Source organism: Pezoporus flaviventris, unplaced genomic scaffold (assembly GCF_033815535.1).
Source record: "Pezoporus flaviventris isolate CSIRO_AGI_PZ_B2104156 unplaced genomic scaffold, CSIRO_AGI_Pfla_v1 ptg000005l, whole genome shotgun sequence".
In the NCBI taxonomy this organism is placed as follows: Eukaryota; Metazoa; Chordata; class Aves; order Psittaciformes; family Psittacidae; genus Pezoporus; species Pezoporus flaviventris.
In genome coordinates, this window is record NW_026892553.1 from 3,410,692 (window position 1) to 3,431,700 (window position 21,009).

The 21,009-nt window shown below is 37.7% G+C and overlaps 1 protein-coding gene across 4 annotated transcripts in view; it reads right to left on the minus strand.

Annotated features, from left to right (window-relative positions):
- Nucleotides 1–2,113: 2,113 nt before the first annotated feature.
- The window catches only part of RPS6KA6 (ribosomal protein S6 kinase A6), a 41,915-nt gene continuing 23,019 nt past the window's right edge, over nt 2,114–21,009 (minus strand). For 2 of the 4 annotated variants that reach the window (XM_061445701.1, XM_061445704.1), the window contains 14 exons: nt 20,252–20,394; nt 19,364–19,434; nt 18,082–18,170; nt 17,574–17,638; nt 15,545–15,647; nt 14,116–14,240; nt 13,705–13,830; nt 13,072–13,161; nt 12,302–12,460; nt 11,699–11,860; nt 11,229–11,305; nt 10,056–10,173; nt 8,340–8,480; nt 2,114–7,452 (listed from right to left, as the gene is read on the minus strand). In XM_061445701.1, coding sequence (XP_061301685.1) covers nt 7,327–7,452; nt 8,340–8,480; nt 10,056–10,173; nt 11,229–11,305; nt 11,699–11,860; nt 12,302–12,460; nt 13,072–13,161; nt 13,705–13,830; nt 14,116–14,240; nt 15,545–15,647; nt 17,574–17,638; nt 18,082–18,170; nt 19,364–19,434; nt 20,252–20,394 — 1,595 coding nt within the window. In that variant the 3' untranslated portion in view covers nt 2,114–7,326. The remainder of the gene's footprint in view (nt 7,453–8,339; nt 8,481–10,055; nt 10,174–11,228; nt 11,306–11,698; nt 11,861–12,301; nt 12,461–13,071; nt 13,162–13,704; nt 13,831–14,115; nt 14,241–15,544; nt 15,648–17,573; nt 17,639–18,081; nt 18,171–19,363; nt 19,435–20,251; nt 20,395–21,009) is intronic. The other 2 variants (XM_061445702.1, XM_061445703.1) reach the window with 2 other exon arrangements.

Here is a 21,009-nt window from a genome sequence, read left to right on the forward strand (position 1 = left end):
CACCAAACTGGTTATGGAGTTAAGGATTTGATCGGAGGATGGAGCTGCAGAGTAACAGACCCAAGGGGGAGCTGCGAGGCAGCCCTTGCCAGAGCACTGTTGTAAACTGTCCTTAAGAAACAGCAGAACGGCGAGGGAGAAATGTGACCTGCACAGCTGGCAAAGCTTTCTTGTGTCTTTCAAGAGGCCTGCAAATAGCCCCAGCCTCTTTCTTCTTTCTTTAAGATAAATTCTCCAGAAGCTCTGGGGGAGAAACTGAAACAAAAATTAATACAAATACAGTTAAATCCATGTGTTAGGCAAACACATCGGCACACACTGGCTATCTCTTCCTGCTACAAGTTAGGGCTTGGGCAGACATGTCGAGGTGGAAATGGCATGACACATATTCTGCCCCACTAAGAAGGCACCACATTCAGTAATAAGACTCAATCTTCACTTCACTAGGGAGCAATATGAAAAGAGCGCTCTTAATTCTGGATTTCAGCTAAGACCAGTGTATCATTTAACTGCCCATCCTTACCTCCTGCTCCCCATCCTTGAGGTCCATCACTGAACAGCTTACACTCAAGAATTAAAACAGTTGCTCTCCTTAAAGTCCCAGCTCCTCAGTGTCCGGCACAGTAAGCCTATGCTGCTGGTGATGATGTGAGCTCGACCTGGTGACTACCTCCAGAACGCTACTCAGCTGAATAAGCGTATTTTTAGTATCTGTGACAGCATTTTCTTCACCTTAAAACATTTCCTACCCCATAAGAGCACAAAACACAGATGTGGGAAGTGCCTCTTACAATCATAAAGCTTCAGGGATGAATCATGGGGAAAACGGCTTCCAAGAACCATGTTTGCAGGAAAGCAGAATGAGCAGGATGTGACTGACAAAGAGCTCAGTGCTTGTTTAGCTCCTGCCTTCCCTTTCCTTCTTCACTTACCAGTTAATTAAAACAGCAAAGAAAAAGCTGAAGCACTTGATCCTCCCCCAAATTGCTGAGGGGTTTGTGTGCGGGCAGCTCCACCACTGACAGGCCCCAAAGCGCTTTTAGAAGTGCCTTGTGTCAGCAAACAGGAGCAAGTATAAGGAGATAGACTTAATTCAGGCAAACTGTGGAAAAAAATATTCTGTGTTTTTGGACTAGGAGTGTAACTGAAAAATAAGGCATCTGTAACCCATCCTGAGTGCAAACAGCAACATTAGTGACCAAATTCTATGATTCTATGAAATACCTTGGAAGCATTTTAACATCAACTGTTGTATCAAAATCTCACCTTATTGTCCCATGAAGAGGATTACCAACTGCATACTGAGCTGTTCCATCACCGTGTAGAAGGGATGCCAGCAACATTCAGTTTCACAGCAACAGCTGGGGTACAGGACAGAAGTGTTCAATGATCTGCAGCACTTCAGCAGCTTAAACACAAAGCCAAAGCGGTGTCGGGAAGCAGAGCCACCTCCTGCAGCTCCTGAGACCTTGCATGGTGAACGCTGACACACATGCTCAAATCTGAGCAGTGTGCAGGGCAATGGCTTTAATGTATTCATTCCTAACACAAGCACCTGTGTCCCAAGGACCAGATCTCTGCAGAAAACTATTTCCTCTTGATAGATTAAGTAAAATCTGAATAGATACTTGAAAAACATCACGGTAGATCATCCCACCCTAAAGTAATACTTCAATCCTACCGGTGAATGGATGTTTTATTGAAAGTGTGGCATGAAACACTTCACTGAGTATAAATTTATAAGCAGCTCTTGATGTATGGGAGATTTTTGGCAAGGTTTCCCAAATAATGCAATTCACAGTACAGTTAATTTAGAAATGTCTGCTCCTTGCTTTTGATATCAATTTAGAAAAAAGGAGTTGGTGAACTTCCAAATCATAAATGATGTATTTTTCTCAATTATAAAATATTATGAATTTGCAATCTTTTTATTCTAGTACTCAAGGAACTGCCAGCTATTTAAAACTGCACCTTTATCATTATTCACAAAGTTTAACAAAAATAAATACAATTTTGAGGTTGTCTTTGGCATGTCGTAATTCAAGGCAACAGTGCAAAGAAAAACAACATACCATACAATGCCCTACCAGAGTCAGCCTTACAACAAGAGAACGTAGTACAATGCAAACTTTAATGTCAATATATACAGAGCTTTAAAGAAAACATTTGTTTTTAAAATTAAATGAAATAAATACAGTATGATACAAAATCCACAATATGCTCAGAGAAAGAAATGACAGTTACAATATCTGATAACGGGGACCTTTTTGTATAGTTTCATCTTTGAAGTACCTCAGAGAGCATGTAATTCATTGCACACCGTCTTCAATTAATGCCCTTTCGTATACTGAGATTTATAGCCAGTCACGTGCCAGAAGACTTTTAGCTCTAATCGGAGTATCAGTGCAAGATGCCAAAGTGCTTGGGATATTATGACAATGCAAACGCTGCTCATAAGCCTAATGCAAACCACACAAAATAGGAACACTTTGTCCTGCAAAGGAGATCCACCTTGAGCATCTTTTCAGTTCTCACATGAGAAAAAAAACCCAACCAACAAAGAACCCAAAAGAAGATTCAATGTTATTCAAACTTACTACTGGGAATAAGCAACTGCCCAAATCTTACTGAAGATACATAATCTATTAAGTATCTTTTAAAGCTTTCAAAGAAAGTTTGCTTTCATTACACAGGAAAAATCTCAAGAAAACCAGTCACCGATTATTTGGGGGGGACACTCCTAATGACATAAATTATGGTAATTCAAGTCAGCTTTATCTATATATTAAGAGTAGGGGGTTTAAAATCTGTATTCATTCTTCTAATCCCAAAAGAAAATGTAGGCTTAACACTAACATAATTTGGGGGAATAAAGTTTTAAAAAGCACACTGACAAACAGCATTCTTAACTACATGGGTGTTAATGCAAAAGGATGGTACGGTATGAACGACAGCGCAGGCATGCTAACAACAGGTATCAACACACACCCAAGAAAGCTTTAGGATGAACTTTCAAGGAGATCTTTTACTTTTTCATCACCTAGAGCTCCCATAAGATTATATATGGGCTTTTATCACAGCCTTCTGAAAACTTTGAGAGAGAAAAATCTGCTCCTCCCTTCCCTCCCACAGATACGTGTGAACTTCTCATTCTGGACAGGCCTAAAGAAAACCACGTAAGTGCTACAGAAACACATAAATCCCCATGTCTGCATTGATGTTTGAGCCTGATTTCATTGATACAAGTCAGGATACTTACTACAGAATTGTGTAATTCTTTTAGCTCAATTCTTACAAGCTATCCCAACTTTTTAACTGCAAAATTTGAGGACAGAGTGCAAAGCACTGGATGCAGAAATCTATCACTGCAAAATGGCCAGTTTGTAAGTATACTGCAAGTAACTTCTAGCTGTTCAGGACTGCTACAGATAATTTTAACTGTTGGACATATAAAGATCAGCTTTGGAAAAATGAATTAAACCATGGAAGATGGAATTCAAGCTTAACACGACTCACTTGGGTCAGGTTTTGGATGCCTTCTCTGGATGCAAGGAAAACGTTTAAATCACACTACAAGACAGGTCTCAAACGGTCCCTATCCCTTAGACCCCATACACCTCAGGCTCTTCACACGGTCAAAGTAAATATACCAGTTATAAGCATAGTAGAAAAGAAGCCCCACACAATATGGTAACAGCATTGAGACAACACAAGCCACAAAGGAGTGGCTTAAATGAACCCCTTGTGGCAATGAGTATAGGCTCTCTTTGTTACACACCACTGGCTGACATTGATGCCACTGCATAGAATTTGGATACGTAACAGGAATACAAAAGAGTTCCCCACTTTTTAATCAAAAGGATAAATGAAGACAGAAACCACGATATCCGAGAGGTGAAAGAACAGCACAGTATGTCATAAGCCTGCTCCAGCTATAGCTGATGTATCTAGAAATCTCTCTTCAGAGAGAACTTATCAGGCTCTACATGCTCTTGAGAACTAGCATTTATTTATAATTGCCATCACCAAACATCAGAGCAGAAGCTCTTTTGCTGTCAGTAACAGACAAAGCATTATATCACTGAATACTTAGTTCTCTGGAAATCCCTTTGAATACTTAATATATATGGCCATTTCTTTGTAATGGCAAATCTTTATTAAAAAAAAACCATACTTTTTCTTTTTAAAAAGTAAATCAGTAAGAAAGACTGTAACTACTTTGTAATCTTGAACAGTGCAGAGATGATACAAAAAGGAAACAATTTACGCTAACCTCTTCCTCTAGCCAAGAGCATGTTTGAATTGAAAGAACACTGAATTTGAACATTGAAGTGATAATGCAGACCAAGCTACTTTTATACAATTACTTAGCTGAACAAAACCCATGTTTGGGAAAAAAAAAAAAGTTTGAGAGGTATGCAAGAAATTAAAAAAAAGAAGTATCACACAGGAGAGGATCATTAAATACTACGGCGCTCAGTAAACTGCAAGGGAACTCTTTTGCATCCCTGCATATCCAAAATGTTTCAAAAACTGATATGCTGAATTATTCATAGCAAGTGAACTTCCCCCTCCAATTAACAATTACAACTGGAATACCAGGGTACACTGGTCTGTCAGATAGAACAAAAGTGTTTTTCTACATATTTGCCTTGTGATGAGACAACTTTGTAATGCTGCAGTCACTGAAACCTTGCTTTCACCCCAGGAGTACCACCTGCACTAAAGGCTAGTAATGACAGAAAAACAGCAGGGACTACTTTATAGAAGATGCTTTAAATTCTTTGCTAGGAATAGAGAACATCCATCTTGTTTGTGTACTTTTCCTCTTACACCTGTCTGTTGCACACCAAGAACTTGCGTACCTTCAGCTGCTTACAACTCCTTTTGTGCAAAATGCTTTTAAGGTGCTTATAATGCGGTGCTTCTAAGTAAGCTAAAAGAAAATACCAATATAAACACTGTTAAATGATTCATGAATAAAGCCATTAAAGACCAGCTGCTGCCTTATGGGAAAGGTGAAGACAGCTCAGGTTTGACATTTTAGTTGTGTTCTGCACCTTGCATTACCCTCTATCCCTAACAGTTTTTACTACTACAATTCAACCCACACTATACCTTGGCCTCAGCTCAGGGGGCTTTATTTCCACCACTTTATTGTGTTTTGTCCTTTTTTTTTGTTAGAGTGAATCCATATTCTTCTGGCAGTCAATTGTGAATTTACAAAAAAATTTATACCAATAGCCTGAAGAGGCTTACAGGCATTCCTGCTGCCAAAGGTCTTCAGTAATGAGTAGAAGGATGAACCAGCTGCATAAGGGGCAGATTTTGTACTAAACAATAAGCTTTCCAGGCAGCAGTTGTGCTCTTTGATAAGCTTTCAAGCATTTCAAACAGGCACCTCAAAACTAGGCACAAATGGCCCCTAAAGCTTCCAACATCTATCAAACACTCAAGAAATTTAGTATGGGGTATGTTCTGCATGATACAAATAGCACACCTATGTTTGCTATATTCATTAAGTCTCAAATCTACACATATTCTTACCTAACTATTTGGCCAGATAACTTCCATCTTCCCCCACCACAACAGAAGAAAGCAGTTTATCTAATAGTACTTCCAATGTCACCAAGTACTTCACAGGTACAAGCAAAAACCAGCCAGCACCCTCTGCCTTTTAAGATCCAAGTTACTACTCCCACTCTGGACAGTAGGGCCAGAACTCTCCTGAAAGCTATTTTTTTCCTGTCTCAGGATGCCAAGTTCTGCCATCACTGGTGTCTTGTAATTGGCTACCAAAGGTACTTGGGACACGAAATTCAATGATGGCAAAGCAGTCTGAACTACATTTGATTTTTTGGTCACTTGGATTCTCTGCTCATAGTCTAACTGTGGTCACACATACTTAGTATCTAAAATGTGTCCCATTCTACCGTGACACTACAACTGCACAGTAGTGGCTACAACTTTTGAAAATACTTTTAAGCTCATCATCATTGAATGCACTCGTTCCCAGTCTAAAAGCAGTTAGCACTGATTTCGAGGCAGAAAACCCCAAGATAATTCTGGCCCTGAAATTCATTTCCTTCACATCACAGCACCCAGAAACAGCTGAAGTTCTAACATCAAGACAGAGAGGGTGAAGAACTGCTGGCGACAGGATATGGTCAATAACTTGTCCATAACTGTGAAATGTCTTGGTGAGAATTCCCTTACCTGGGCACACTGCAAGGCTTATTTATTTTCCCGAGCTACCCCTACAGTTAGGCAATTAGAATTTTGCATTTATGTCCTGTAATATTTGTACATGCGGCAAGAGATTCAGATAGAAGCAATGTCCTATAAAAATCAAATAAATAAAAAATAAAATCCATGTGCCAAGTTTGTTAGAATAAAGTGTCAGTTTGTCTTATATACCAAACAAACTTTATATTGTGTATATTCAGTGGAAACAACTGCCAAGGAAACAGTAATATAGTCGTTGTACTAATGGATAGACAAAATAAATAAAAGCATCGGATTGAATGATGTCTTAAAGCGGTACCAATGTTACTGAGATCCTTAATTCTGGCAGTTTATACACATACTTACTTTCTCCAGCTCAGTGCAGGACACACTACCATTCATAGTAACAACTAGAAATGTTAATTTTCCTGTAAGAGGCCATTTGTTAACCCCCACTTCGTTTGGGTCACAAGTGATCCAATTAAGCTTATGGGTAAAAGTGCAGAATCTTACACATCCCTTTTGTTTGTATTTTCACATAAACTTATCAGTTACTGGCACCATGCAAAAACAGACCCTCCAAATTAACACTAATGCATTTAACACTGGCACGATACATTAGTCAGCTTTTTGTAATAGCAGTGAACAAGTTAATTAAGTTAAATGAGTAAGTGCCCAATTACAAAGAATTTGTCCTTCACAACAGGGTCTAACGGTGTGAAGAGAAGAAAACTTACACTGACACTTTATGTACAACTTGGTCATTGGCAACGGTCCCCTAAACCATTTTTTAAATGAACCCAGCAAAACTATACAGAACGTGAAAGAATATTTGCAACAGATCTCTTAAAGGACAGTGTAGAGAAATTCATCATGGTGTACCTGATGTTTAAATTAATTTAACAGATACGGCCTGTAAAACAACACAGTATGAACCTGTGGATTTCTTTTTTTTTTTTTCTTTTTAAAAAAAGGACTTTTACAGAATTCAAGTAGTGTAGCAGGAAACCATAGATGCCTTTTTTGATCACAGGTCAGGCAAAATAGAGCCACTTATTGGATTTTCCCCTTGCTTCTGTTTGCTAAGGTGTCCCAGTGGATCTATAAGTCTGTTGATGTTAGCTTTTTCATGCTCCGTCGCTGAGCTAAACTGGAGGCTGCAACAGGCTCTAACACTGGCTGAAATGTCTTGTGATTCAGTGCAGAATATGTAGCAGCCATGGCTCCCTAGAGAACAATGAAATACAGGAAAGCCTGTAAAGGTCATTTTCATCAAAAAATAAAGAAAATAAATTCTTAATTAACTCTGTAAAAAAACCCCACAAGACTTAAGGCAGGTCATGCATGGTCTCTAAAGTTTGTTTTGAAAAACAAACAAAAACATTTATTGCTGCATCCTTCAGGTGTCTAAGCGCAGGTGTCTGACATTTCTTATTCTTTCCTGCATATTGCTTTTACATACCTCAGATGTAGAAGTCACCCTTTAGTATGGGTCAGAATTAGTACCTTCCAAGAACATGAGCATCAATTTAACAAATACAGCCACGAAAGTGATTATTCAGGTCCTGACTTATGAAGACAACACAATTAAGACTGGCCATCACATGTTGCTGGTTTTGAATCCAACAAAACTAATGAAGCCAACCTAAAATCTGCCTGCATACAGTAGAATGTTTTTGTGTCAAGTCAGAAACACTGATAGAGAACAGATAAAATACCAGTGGAAAAAGCCTGTAACATAGTTTATTAACTTATGCTAGGAAAGCACAATATGAGCCAGCCATAGAAACAAATCCCAAAGGATTACTTGAATAAGAATGCTAGTAGACATATGGCAATCTGTCTCCAGTAACTTTCTTACCAGGTTTCTGTAGGGCCAAAGTTATCTTAATCTCTGAAAACAAAACACCCAGGAAAACCTCTTCCTTTATACACAGGTTAATAAAATGTGTTTATCCATAATTTATCTGCATATGTAGCTCAAATATCTCGGTACCAGGAAAAACAACAGGAAAACAAAAGGAAAAAAAAAGTTCTGCCTGTAGCTCTAAAAGCAACCCAATTCATTGTGCATCTACCAGCTCAGGCAACAGCCAGCCTTTCGGTTGTTTTACCTTTACTAGATGTGGTGCATCTTGCCTGTTTAGCTGATAATGTGGCAACTGGTCTCTACAGGCTATCCATGAATGTTTCAATACTTGCTCTGCTGTATACCGCTGATGTGGATCTACGTGAAGCATATGTGATAACAAGTCCTAGATAAAAATGAAAACCACACGCATTATTTAGTTAAAATAATCTTATGCAGACTTTAAAGCATTAACTAAGGCAGCAGTGAAGAAAAGAGTACCCTATACAGCAGGGATTAACACAATGCAAATATACACACACAAAAGTCTGCAGATAAATTGGATCATTCTGTGCCTTGACACTGCAGAAGTCTGAAAACAATGTGTTGTACTATTTAAACAGTTCAACAGAGCAAGCCTTTATTGTAAAGAAACCTACTCTTGTTTGTTTCATATTTCAGTTGCTTATTAATATAATCTTTTAAAGGACTAGAAATAATACTAAAATTTAGCAAACATTTTACAGAAGAAAGCTATTATTTGCAAACTTCATTTGTACTACATATTAGGGGTCTATGTATTACAACTGAATTCATATACAGGGATATACTATTAATGAATTTTTCCTTCAAGGAACCATACAAAGAGTAAAAGCAACAAAAATGGACACTTGTGTTTGCCTGTTTAGAAGCATTAGCAATAAGCTACTAATTACAATGTTGGTCAAAGGAAGAGCTGGGTGGGAAGGGCACAGAGCAGATACAGAATAGCTTGAAAGAAAACAAAACACGAACAAGCTGACAGAATGTTCCCTTTGCTAGGTACAAAACATTAAGCACTCTTCCATATACTGAAGTGAATTACTTGTGCTAAGACAGCATCGCCCAATAAGCATTCTGAATCACTCTTATCAAAATGAACAAGTAGTGCAGTTCTAGAGGGATCAAGAAAAGATTTAATATTAATGCCAAGCTTTATAAAAGGTAACGCTGGTGACTAAGATACCTACAGACCACGCTAACACCAAGCCCAGACAACACATACAGCAACTGATGAGTGATGCTGTCTTTAAATAATAGGGGCAGATGTATAATCAAGCTGCTCAAGAGTTTTTGGCAAGACAGCCAAATATGTTTGGTTGTTAAAGTACTAGTTTAATTGCTGGAAATACTAACATGCTGATGAATTCAGCATTGAAATATTAACCTATTCAAGCAAGACTAATTAGCTATTAGAACTAACAATAATTGCAAAAAGTCATCCTTCCATTCTGATTTTGATTCAAGTAAAAACAAGAAATAAACCCAACTGACTATTAGAAAAGCCTATACTGGGACCTATCTTCTTTAAGTGACTGGGGAAGGAAGAGAGTACGCTCTCATTGAGTTTGCAGTGGGACACCAAGCTGGAGGTGTGGAGAATGGGCCGATGAGTACAACGGCAGGGCAGCCATCCAAAGGGACATAGGCAGGATGGCAAAGCTGCTTCCCCATGACAACAGGCGAGCATTGGAAAAGGCTTCCCAGACAAGCTGTTCAGACACCACCCTTGGAGGTTTTTAAAGTCTGACTGAGTAAAGCCCTGAGCTACCTGGTCAGATGTCACAGTTGACCCTGCTATAAACTGGAGGTTTGGCCACATGACCTTCACTACAATAAAGTCTGCAGGCAATAATGGCACACTACTGTGTTAGTCTTTTATGAAGTTCAGCAGATGTTCATTCAAATTATACAAAAAAATGAGAACAAAACACATTTACACCTTTGCTGCATCTGAAACTGTGTCCCAGTTGCCTCCACTTAAGGAAAATTTTCCACTGCCTATCCGTACCAGGATCTCCTCTGGAGTATCATTAGGACCATTGGCGAATGGAGTATAGCTGTTGAAAGGAAAAAAAAAGGAAAGCCAAAATGCCTTATTATAGGTAAGAAGCTGCAAGAAACTGGTAAAATCTCATGAATCATTACAAGTCTGCCAATAGAAACACACTATATACTATTAAATACTTCTTATATTAACATTTCATCTTCAGAACTATATTATTTTAATTGTGGTTAATCAAGTATAATAATACTTATGATAATAATAAAGCTTAATAATAATTAATTTTAATGCATTCTATCTCAGTACTTTGAAAGCACTGCATAGATCAACAGCATCATCAACAGAGGTTTAGGAATGATCCCAGACAGTTAGTTTTAGTCTTCCAGCTGATGTGCTTAAAAGGAACAAAATGGAAAGACAGGAATACATGCTGGACCACTCCTACCCCCTACTTTTAACCCGCTATACCTTTTATTCAGACAACGTTTCTCAAGTGTGCAGGCAGCATACTGCCCAGTCTCTATCTGCATATTTGCATTCAAATCATACAGGAATCCTAGTTTTTATGACAGAATTGTGGTGGTGGCAGTGATTTTACAAGAACTACAAATTTATCAAGGGGAACAGTTTCCAACAGATAGTGTTTATCTGTAAGACAAAAAATATTTGGCCACTGAGCACCTCATAGTGCTTAATGGAGGTTTAGAAAACTTAAGAGGTTACAAGCCAGTGTGCTCTACAAAAGGGCCAGGACTCAAGCCTGGGACAGGAGATACAAGGTGGACTACAAGGGTGCCAGGGTCGGGAGGACAAGGGTCAGAAGGAGAAAGAAAACACCACATACTTTTACAGACCAAGTTGTCTCCTGGAAACTGGGACAGACTTTGGCATCTCTAAGTCATGCACTATAGAAGAGAAACCTTGAACCTACCTATGAGATAAGCCTACTTTATATACACATGTACATAAGATTCCTGTTCCATTGCAGTGTCTTTGACATTCTGCATTCAAAAATCAGTCAGGTAATATCTTACCATTTTAACAAAAACACGGATTCACACAGCATGCTGGAATTTTAGGTAAACAGAAAAGCTAAGAAATAGTTCTCACCCTGCCAACATTGTGTAAAGAAGAACACCCAAGCTCCATATGTCACAGGCAGCATCATATCCCTGTCTCATGAGAACCTATAAAACAAAAAGCATTAAAAAATTCTCAGTATTAAAAGACCACCCCAAACCAATACCACTGCACAGCCTAAGGAAGGGTGAGTCAATCCCAGGATTGACTATTTTTTGATATACAGAGTACAGCAGTACCAACACTACTTCTTGTCCCCAGAACATCATTTCTGAAGGTTTTCAGGAGGCTTACATCTCATTTTTAAGGGTGGATTCTGCTATTTTTAAAGCAGGTTTATTATAAACATATGCACAGTGTTTATTAAAATATGTATAATTCTATTTAAGGAAAACTAGCAGAATTTTTTTCTTTTTTTTTTTTCTGAAGCACTGCTACAAAGTTTAAGTACTTGATGCATCAAAACCAGCAGTGAGAACACACGCATCAGCTTAAGGTACCTCTGGCGCCACAAAGTTGGCAGTGTAGCATGGAGTCAGAAGTAGTCCATTTTCTCCTCGAAGTTGTTTTGCAAATCCAAAATCACAAATCCTGATAGAATCAGCATTATTTGAATCATCCGTATATAAAATATTACTAGGTTTAAGGTCTCGGTGCACTACCTTCAAACAAAGAAATTTTAAAATCCATCACTTAGAATTTGCATGTATATTTGTACATAATTTACATTTAGAAAAACTATTCTCTAGATTAACATACTTATTAAGAGATCTACACAATTATGTAACTTCCAAGGAACAATAAGTTCTAGTTCAAGGAATGTAATAAAAAAGCCTACTGGCTCATAATGAAACTGGAACATAACCATTTGCCCATGAGCCTAAGAGAACAAATATCTGCTGTTTCATAAACTGTACAATTAGAGTCTTATGGGCTTGCCAGAATAACAGGATGAGTTGTTTATATTATTCACGTTTGTCATAAAATACTCAGAAAACCTCTTCCCTTCTGCCATAAAAAGCAAGCCAACTAAAGCACATAACTAAAGGCATGTTAATTCTAAGAAATGTGGAAGCAGCTATGTCATGGAGGAAATCACTCACTCCTTGGCAGTGCAGGTAGTCCACAGTCTTGGCTATAGTGTATAATACAGCGCTAGCCTCTCGTTCAGAGAAGAACTTCTGTCTGAGAATTCGATCAAGCAGCTCTCCTCCTTTCATCAACTCTGTGACAAGGTATATGAACCTACCATCATCATACACCTGAGGAGAAATTTAACAAGTGCATGCATATATAAATACAGATTATCTCTTAAAACCATCATCTATAATTATGTATCCTGATAAATGAAAGTTACAGACTAGATTGTTCACCTCTTCACATATGAACATAAAGCACAAACAGCAGGGACTGTCTAATTTAATTCTGCAATGCAGGAGCCTTAAAGCACGAAGTATAGGGCAGCTTATTGGCATTCTGTGAGACATCAAGGTAATCAGTTGTTAATTCATGAATCAAGTTTTATCAGACTAAGAACTTCTGCTGCAATAGGAGTGTAGCCCTACTGCTCCTGTTGCTTTTCCCCTCCATGGACAATTTTCAGCTGCCAGCACTTCGCATATACGGACAACATGCAGCTGCTTTTTCAGATTCACATTGCCAACACATTAGCTACTTGCTCAAAATAAGATGAAACACAGTATTTCTAACTTTTACATAATTTCTCTGTGTAAACAGCACCTTACTATATGTACTGCTCTTCCAGTATATTTTATTATGTAAAAGAAGTTAAATGAATCCCAATAAGCTTTCTACATCTATATTTATTTGATTACTGTGCAATAAGAGACAGCAGAGAAAGAGAGGTACATACATCCTTTAAAGTAATAATATTTGGATGTTGTCCATAACGCATGAGAATCTCAATTTCTTCTGAGGGGTCCCTCTTACTTTTATCAATTATCTGCAAAATACAGCAACAGGAAAAACAACTTAGCTAAACAAAGCGTTTACTCCCACTTCAACAACAGAATAAAAAAAATATTTCTAGAGTTCATTACTTCTTACTAATCTCAATTAATTAATCTTCCATCTTCACATCCCACTGCTTATTCATTTCTTGCTCTATCCTTACTAGCGATTAAAATTATGTCATTAATGCAGTCCATTCTGCTCCAATGGACAAGGAAATGCAGTGGACTGTCTGAAGCATCACTAATTCCCTGCAGTCCCGTTCCACCCTTGTGGATTTTATTTTATTTCAGCTGTTACCATCATGCAGTACTTTCAGGCTTCCAGACTAATTGCAAAGCCAGATCTTCAAAACTTTACCCAGAAAAAAGAGCTAAAGAAGCCAATACCAAATTTGAACAAATGAAGCAAGCACCATTTTTCACTTCCCACAGCATCTAAATATCTCCACTGCCTAGAAAATTCAGGTATTTAAATTTACAAAACTACTATGCAATAGTTTCAGAACTGTCACAAGGAAATTTATTTAAAGTACCTTCACAGCAAACTCCATATTCGTAGCTATGTGGATACATCGCTTGCAAACAGAGTAGGAACCAACACCAATATCTTCCTTCAGCTCATATACATCAGTAAATTGTGCGCCGTTTCCATGAAGCTGCTTAACAAAAAAACACATACAATCTGTCACCTAAAACAATAAAACGCTCGTCGCCCATAGTACTGTTTTCAACAGCAAAAGTTTTTTCTGGTTGCCCACAATGTCTCTTATGAATTCTGCCTCCAGAAAAACAGCAACACACTCTAAAATTTAGAAATATCCCTTGGAAACATTCTAATAATGCAAATTTTAAGTCTCCCCAACAAAAAAGAACAGACTGCAAACACTAAATATTGGTCTTTGGCATGTCAAAAAAGTTTCCCCAAAAATATACCTAGGACGTACCTGTACTATTGGCAGTATATTGGTGAGTGGTGATATTTTATGATCTTCCACAGTAGTAGTTGCCACAAAACTAAATCCTTTGAAGAGCTGATGTGCATTCGCACTAGGTGGGACTCCTGGAGAATCTAGTGGCATGCACATTTGATTAGTGTGGCTAAATCCCAGCAAGGCTATTTTTTAAACATTCAGGAGAGGTATGTTAGAAAAAACATTTTGAGGCAAGGGGAGCAAACAAGAATAACACCAGATGGTGAGTAAGACTTCCAGTCGTTTTTCTGTCTTCTCTTATTTCAATACCAAACACAAAGCAAGTATTCCCTGGTTTCATCTAAAACTGCAAGATACTGCAGGAACCAGTGTCAGAATACATGTTCTTAGGAAGAAGTTTATTAAAACAACACTACTACTTATGAGAAAGAAATAAAGATCACAGTCTTATGATCAAGGACTGCATAGCAAAGATGAGCGCCCACAGATTTTGCTACTTCAGTGGTATATGTGCTGCTGGCAAGGCAGAAATGAGACAATACAAGACATTCAGTTAGTAATACTACTGCATAATTAGAACCAAGTTTTTCTCAAAATATATGTACTTCTGAATCCACTGAAATTTCACAGCAAGCACAGCCTGATAATTCTGTGTAGTCTATTAGAACCATAGATGTTCTCCAAACATGACAAGTGGTTTTAAAAGTAAGATGCGGCAGTAAAGAAAAACTCACAAAAGAAAACCTGAAATGAAGCCTGAAGCATACTAAACAGTGTTTGCACTTGCTCTGTTTCCAAGTTCAGTTACTTGGAAATTTTTGTGGTTCAATAACTTAAGGGATATTTTAAAGATAAATTTTCATAAGCTTCTTAAAACTGGCTTTTCAACTGATCTAGTTGTACAGGTACTCAGTCCACTCTGCATCTTCCCCACAGTTCTATACCTTTGCGTCACCATTTTCTAAGGAGTAAAGTCAAGTTCAGCATGGGTAGTGAAGGGAACAGCTCAATGAAAAGGCATTATAATACTAGTTCTAAGATTTAATTTGAATAATTATAGTAAGCAATGGGCTTAAGAAAGTTACTTAAAGCAAGTAATTTTCAGTGGAATACTGACTCTAAAAATAATCACTGCTGCAATCAAATTTGGTTTACTTATTGCAGTAAATGCTTTCCCCCACAAGCACTGCACGTCTGGCTTAGCATCTGAATTATGGTCTCAAAGCTACGGCTGATTCACCAACAGGAAAAAAAAGGAATATAAAAGTATAGCAAAATATTTCAAAGAATAGAAACCACCAAGGGAACATACTCCTTCAAAGTATGGGAAACCTGTTACACCCTTTCCTTTTAACTTTGACTTCTTTGTTTGCTGTTGTAACACTAATCTGACCCCTCTTGTCCCACAAACCTCATCAACTTATAAACATGCACAATTTACCTTTTGGTGTTTTTGCTGTGAATTCTGGATCAAAACAGAAGGTATCTTCTGGCTTTCCAGAAGCAGGTTTAAATGGAGGTTGAATTTCTCTTCTGAACAGTTTCTAAAGTAGGAGGAGGAGAAGATCATAAAACTAAGAGTGAATGAAATTTCCACAGGTGCTACAATTTTGCAAGCTAGAGGGTAAGCAACTCCAATATTATTATTTAATTAAAACAGTTTTCTGAAAGAGTGAACAATATATAGCACGTAGAAAACCACAAATATATATGGAAAGACTGCTTTACTTTCATGGAGCTTTGATTTGAATTGCTACAGTAAATGTTACCAAACAAGTCAAACAATACAGAACTTTTCCTTATTCTTCTGAATGCGCCTCATCTACCAGATCAGTACTTTTAAAACTCTAACAGGCTGTTACTTGTCACTAGTTCCTCCGTGGCTTATCCAGAAAAACACGGAACAGCCATAGCACCTCTTACCTTCTGCCAGCACCTCAGACCTGGTTCACAGCTCTTTTGTCAGAACCCTGAAAAACCCATGCCAAAAGGGAAGACATGGAACACAGTCTTCACCTTGCTCTTCTGGGTCCCAAAGACTTCTCACGAGTGACAGGCACGTACCTTTTGGCAAGGAACTGCCAGTTCTCAAAGCTCTATTCCATTTTTTTCCCTGGTCTAATATACTAAATTAGGGGGAAGGAAGGAAAAAGCTCCTTCTTTCTTTCTACTTTACTCAATATGCTGTAAAAAAATGCATTGCCTTGGTCATCTCAAATCTGCAATAAGCCCCATTCACAGTTAAGGAAAAGTCAAGCAATGTTGCAGCCCTAAGCAAAGTTCAGGAGGTTCTGAGAACATTTTCTTGGCATTTCTCTCATCCTTTCAGACCTGTTTTTTTGCAGTTCTTCTCATTTAATCTTCCTGCACAGAAACATGCAACATATTTCAATAAAAAGATAAATAAAACACAAAAACCCACATAAAACACACAACCAAGGAAGAGGGACCCGAACTCATCCAAAGAAATAACGAGGTAAAATACAGGAGTGGTCATCAACACTGTAGTGAAATAAATATAAAGCACTGCCAAATTAAAAAAAGGGGGGGAAAAAAAAAAACACAAAACCCCAGAAACTCTGCAGATCTTTCAAACTTCCTCACTGATATTTAAAAAAAAAAATGACAGGACTTATGAAGCGTTCTAACATGAAAGTTTTGCTGTTACTGAAAACTCTACTTGCTAAACAGGACTTTATGGTGGATACTGCATAAACACAGCTAGAAAAAACACCTTCTCAGAAGCAGATACAAGAGATAAAGAGAAGGATCACAATAGCAGGCTTTACAGAAACAGCTGAGCACTGTATTGGCTGGCATTGCAGGTAGTCCTGTCTGTATCCTTTTGTAGGTACTATAGCAAAGGAGTGTTTTCAGCGTGGGTTTATCTGATATAGAGCATCTGGGGTTTGAGAATGTTTCTGGAAACACATCTCAAAAGATTATAGACATCTACAGAGGAAAAGCTTTAAGGCACTTGTTAAAAATTTAAGCAAGCAGTCATGAACTTGTACAGACTCCAGATCATCGCAGTCAATACTTGAGCTGTGAACACAGTATGACTGATAAAGTCAGAATGTGCTGCAGCTAACTAGAGAGAAGTCAAAGAGAATCACAGTCACAATGAGCTTTTGTGCCCCACATGGAAGCACTAGACAGACATTTACTGAAGAGAAGGATTCCTGCACACAGGCAACATAAGCATCCTCCCCCAGCTAGAGTGTTCTAACAGACAATTTAAGCTTTTGAATGCTGCAACTCTTCATTATTTACAAAGTAAATGCACATTTTATAATTATTACTCTCTATACCATAAATACTACAGCTCCACATGCCAAATTATAGAAGCCAGAACGTAACAGTCAGCAGTCCTGCAATGTTTACTGTGCCTTATTTGGATACAAGTACTTATAATGCTACAACATGTAGAAAAATTAAAACCAGCATAATTTGATTCATTTTGTACTTACATTCCAGTCAACAGTAGAAAAAAAAGGATGTCTCTTAATTTCTTCAACTCCATCTGAACCAGCTCCTGAGCAAAGGAAATACTGTATTTATAACACTTTTGGGTAAAGTTTTGAAGATGACTGCACTAAAAAATTAGTTAATTTCTAAAAACTTTGCACAGACATGGCAGAGAGAATTACAAATACAGCAATATTCTAAAGACTTAAAATACTCAATTAAGAAGCATACACCTTATCAGGGAGGCAAACAGATTACAAGAAGCCCATAATACAGTCAATTATCTTTGCTCTGACACTGTCAAAGCCTTGGCTCACTGCTACAGTTACGAAGAAAGTAAACTTTCATTAGCCAACCCCAGGAAGTCATGATCCAAACTAACAAAAAATGGTAGCTAGACCTAAATGCTACTGACCATCCAGAGCTTGAGAGTCTCTAGCAACTACTTCCTTTAAATAATCAACTTAACCCAACTACTTTTATTTCCAAGATCCAAATAAATGAACCAACCTAATCTATTTGATGGGTTCCTTTTAAACAACATCCTCAGAAGACTTTGTGCTTCAGGGCTGAGGAACTGAGGCATTCCAAGTTTTGCTCTAGAGGAAAACAGAGACCAAGTAAGAAGAAATGTATCTTGCCAAAAACTGTCTACACAGAATTTATTGCACAATCTGATGTATCAAGGATCTATTCCAAAGTCTCGTAGACTGTACATATTTAAATCAGCAGCTTTTAAATTTCATATTATATAAAAGAAACCAAACCCAAACATAAACAAAAGCCCAAAACAAATCTGAACAAAAAGACATCCTGACCACAGCTAAGCCCCCCAGACAAGCTTTATGCTAAAATAGAGTAAAACCCATTCTCAGGAATACATATTTTCAAAGATATCTTCATGTCACCAGGAAGCATCACCAAAATACCTCCACCAGAATCAATGCCAGAAGAGACTCAAATCCCAAATTACTTGCCCCTGAAGTGATTACTAATATTCCTCTTGAAACAAAAGCCTCAAGAAGTAGAAGCCTCATTAAGCCATCATATAAAATGCTTACTGACTTGCTAAGGCAAGAAGTTCTTCTCCAAAACTGTAGTATCACTTCAAACTCCAAGTAAGGCTAGTGATCTGATCGATCTGTTTTCACAGGTAATAACACTATAAAGTCATCCTCAGGGTAAGCTCAAACTGCTGTACGTTGGTAAGAAGAGAACTTCTCTCTCACCCCCTTCCCTGTCACCCCTTCAAAAGGCTCAAGGCTCTACATGTGGTCAAAAGCAAACTCTTTGTTAGCTAAGTGCAAATAAAGATGAGAACATATTTGCCCAACAGCTTCAATTAGTAATTACCAGTTTACCCAGTCTGTCCTGTTAGACAGCTTCTGGTGTAACTGATGTAATTTAATATGAAAAATGTCAGCCTGTATGTGCACTCTCCGTACCTACATACACAAAGCAACATCTGATTAACTACTGCTTACAAAATAAAGGATGCTGTAACAGCCTAACAACATCATGAGCGGTAAATAATGGTGGTCTAATTCACAGTACTGTTTTCACCTTTATTATACACCTACAATAAAAATACAAGTTAATCCCTAAGTTTTTAATTCCTGCATATACTTCATTGTATTTCTGTGATCTGGGATCCGAATCTTTCTGGGAGGGGGCTGGGCTTTCTTGTTCCTGTTCTTCCTAAAACTCTTCAAGCACAAGCAGCTACAACAAGCTGTTAAAACATATTTAAATGACATTTTCTGACTTTCCAAAAGTAAGAAGATATACTTACTTGAGTATCATATTCATAGTTTCATTTCGATCTTTACCTTGAAATGGTAGTGTACCAGTAAGCATTTCAAACTGAAAAGAACAAATGTTAATCTAAATCAACACTTCTTCCCCCAACTGCTCAAAGTGTTTAGTAATGTACTGTTCCCTATCTCTACATCAGACATACTGCCTTGAGCTTTTAAAAGATTATCCAAAAAGTTCACAAATCTAAAATTTGGTTGTCACTGGCACTTTACATGATAACAACAGTGGCAAGTGAGACACAATTATGATGTAGGAATATCTGAAATCCACAAACTACTCTAAGTAATAAAATCTCCTCCATAACCAATTCTTAGATGTTGCCATACTCTGAAAAGAACAAGAAGAATAAATTCTAAAACAGTACTTTACTTTTAATTTCAATGTGCATATTTCAGCCTGATGCTCTAACACATCATGACATAGGTGTGCTAGCAGTTACTGGTTTATTTCACTGCAACACTCCAGTATTCATTCAACAGGCTTACTCTTACAAAAATGCAATTAATATTCCATAAAACCAAGTATTCAGGGTGGGGTTTTTTTTAACTATCAAGTAATATCTGAAATAAATATACAAACTGAAGACTCACACTGACCACAATTGTTCTAAACTACCAATGGACTACATGTGATTGTTTTGGTTCCTGACAAGTACTCCTTATAGGGCTAAGCAGGTGAAAAGGGAATTTTATTCAGATTAGTTACTATTTCAGGTGACATCCAGTTATTATCTCTTCCCCTTACCCAAGCATTAGTAATTAGATCTGGACAAGCTTATTCTAATGACATTACTTCACATTCACTTAGACATATGCAATGTATTTGTGACCTTAAGCAAGGTAAGCAACGAAGCATACAGTACCATGAGAACACCAAAGGACCACCAGTCAGCACTCTGGTTGTGCCCTCGCCTGTTTACCACTTCAGGTGCCATGTATTCTACAGTACCACAGAAAGAATAGGCCTTCTTCTCTTGATCTACTGATTCTTTGCTGAGTCCAAAGTCTACAACAACAGCATTACAAGAATATAGCCAGTAAAGAACTTTAGAAAAAACAAAATACTGTACACAGTAGTTCAAAGTGTTGACAGCTTTTGCTTGCTTGCTTTCAGATTACTGTGTCACTATCCTAGCTCTTCATGAAACAAGAAACTGCAGATATCTAGAAATACTGCACACAACCAGTTTACTACATACCATTCTGTAAGTCCTATTAAATTGATTAGCCATCAATATTACTACTCAAAATACTTGTAATATTACATGATTAGAGCCTTAAGATAAATCAAAAGGTCTCATCTCTGTTTACTACCTGCTTTTTTCACATAAAAAATTGGATAGAAGTAAAAATCAGGTTCAAAGAGAACTCAGTCTGCAGGGTCTAGTATTACTGAATGATGAATAAATAAAATCAGACTAAAAATATTGTTGTTATATAAGACAACGTGGTTCTGCAACCTGACTCAAACTCAGTAATCTTGTATATCTGCTCACTTCCCTCCCAGATTCCTTTTTCTTCACTAGTTTGAACAATGCCACTGAATGATACGCAAGTCCTTGATATTTGCCCAACTCTCAAGAGTCCCTTTTTTCAAAGGGGAAATGACTGCTAATCAATA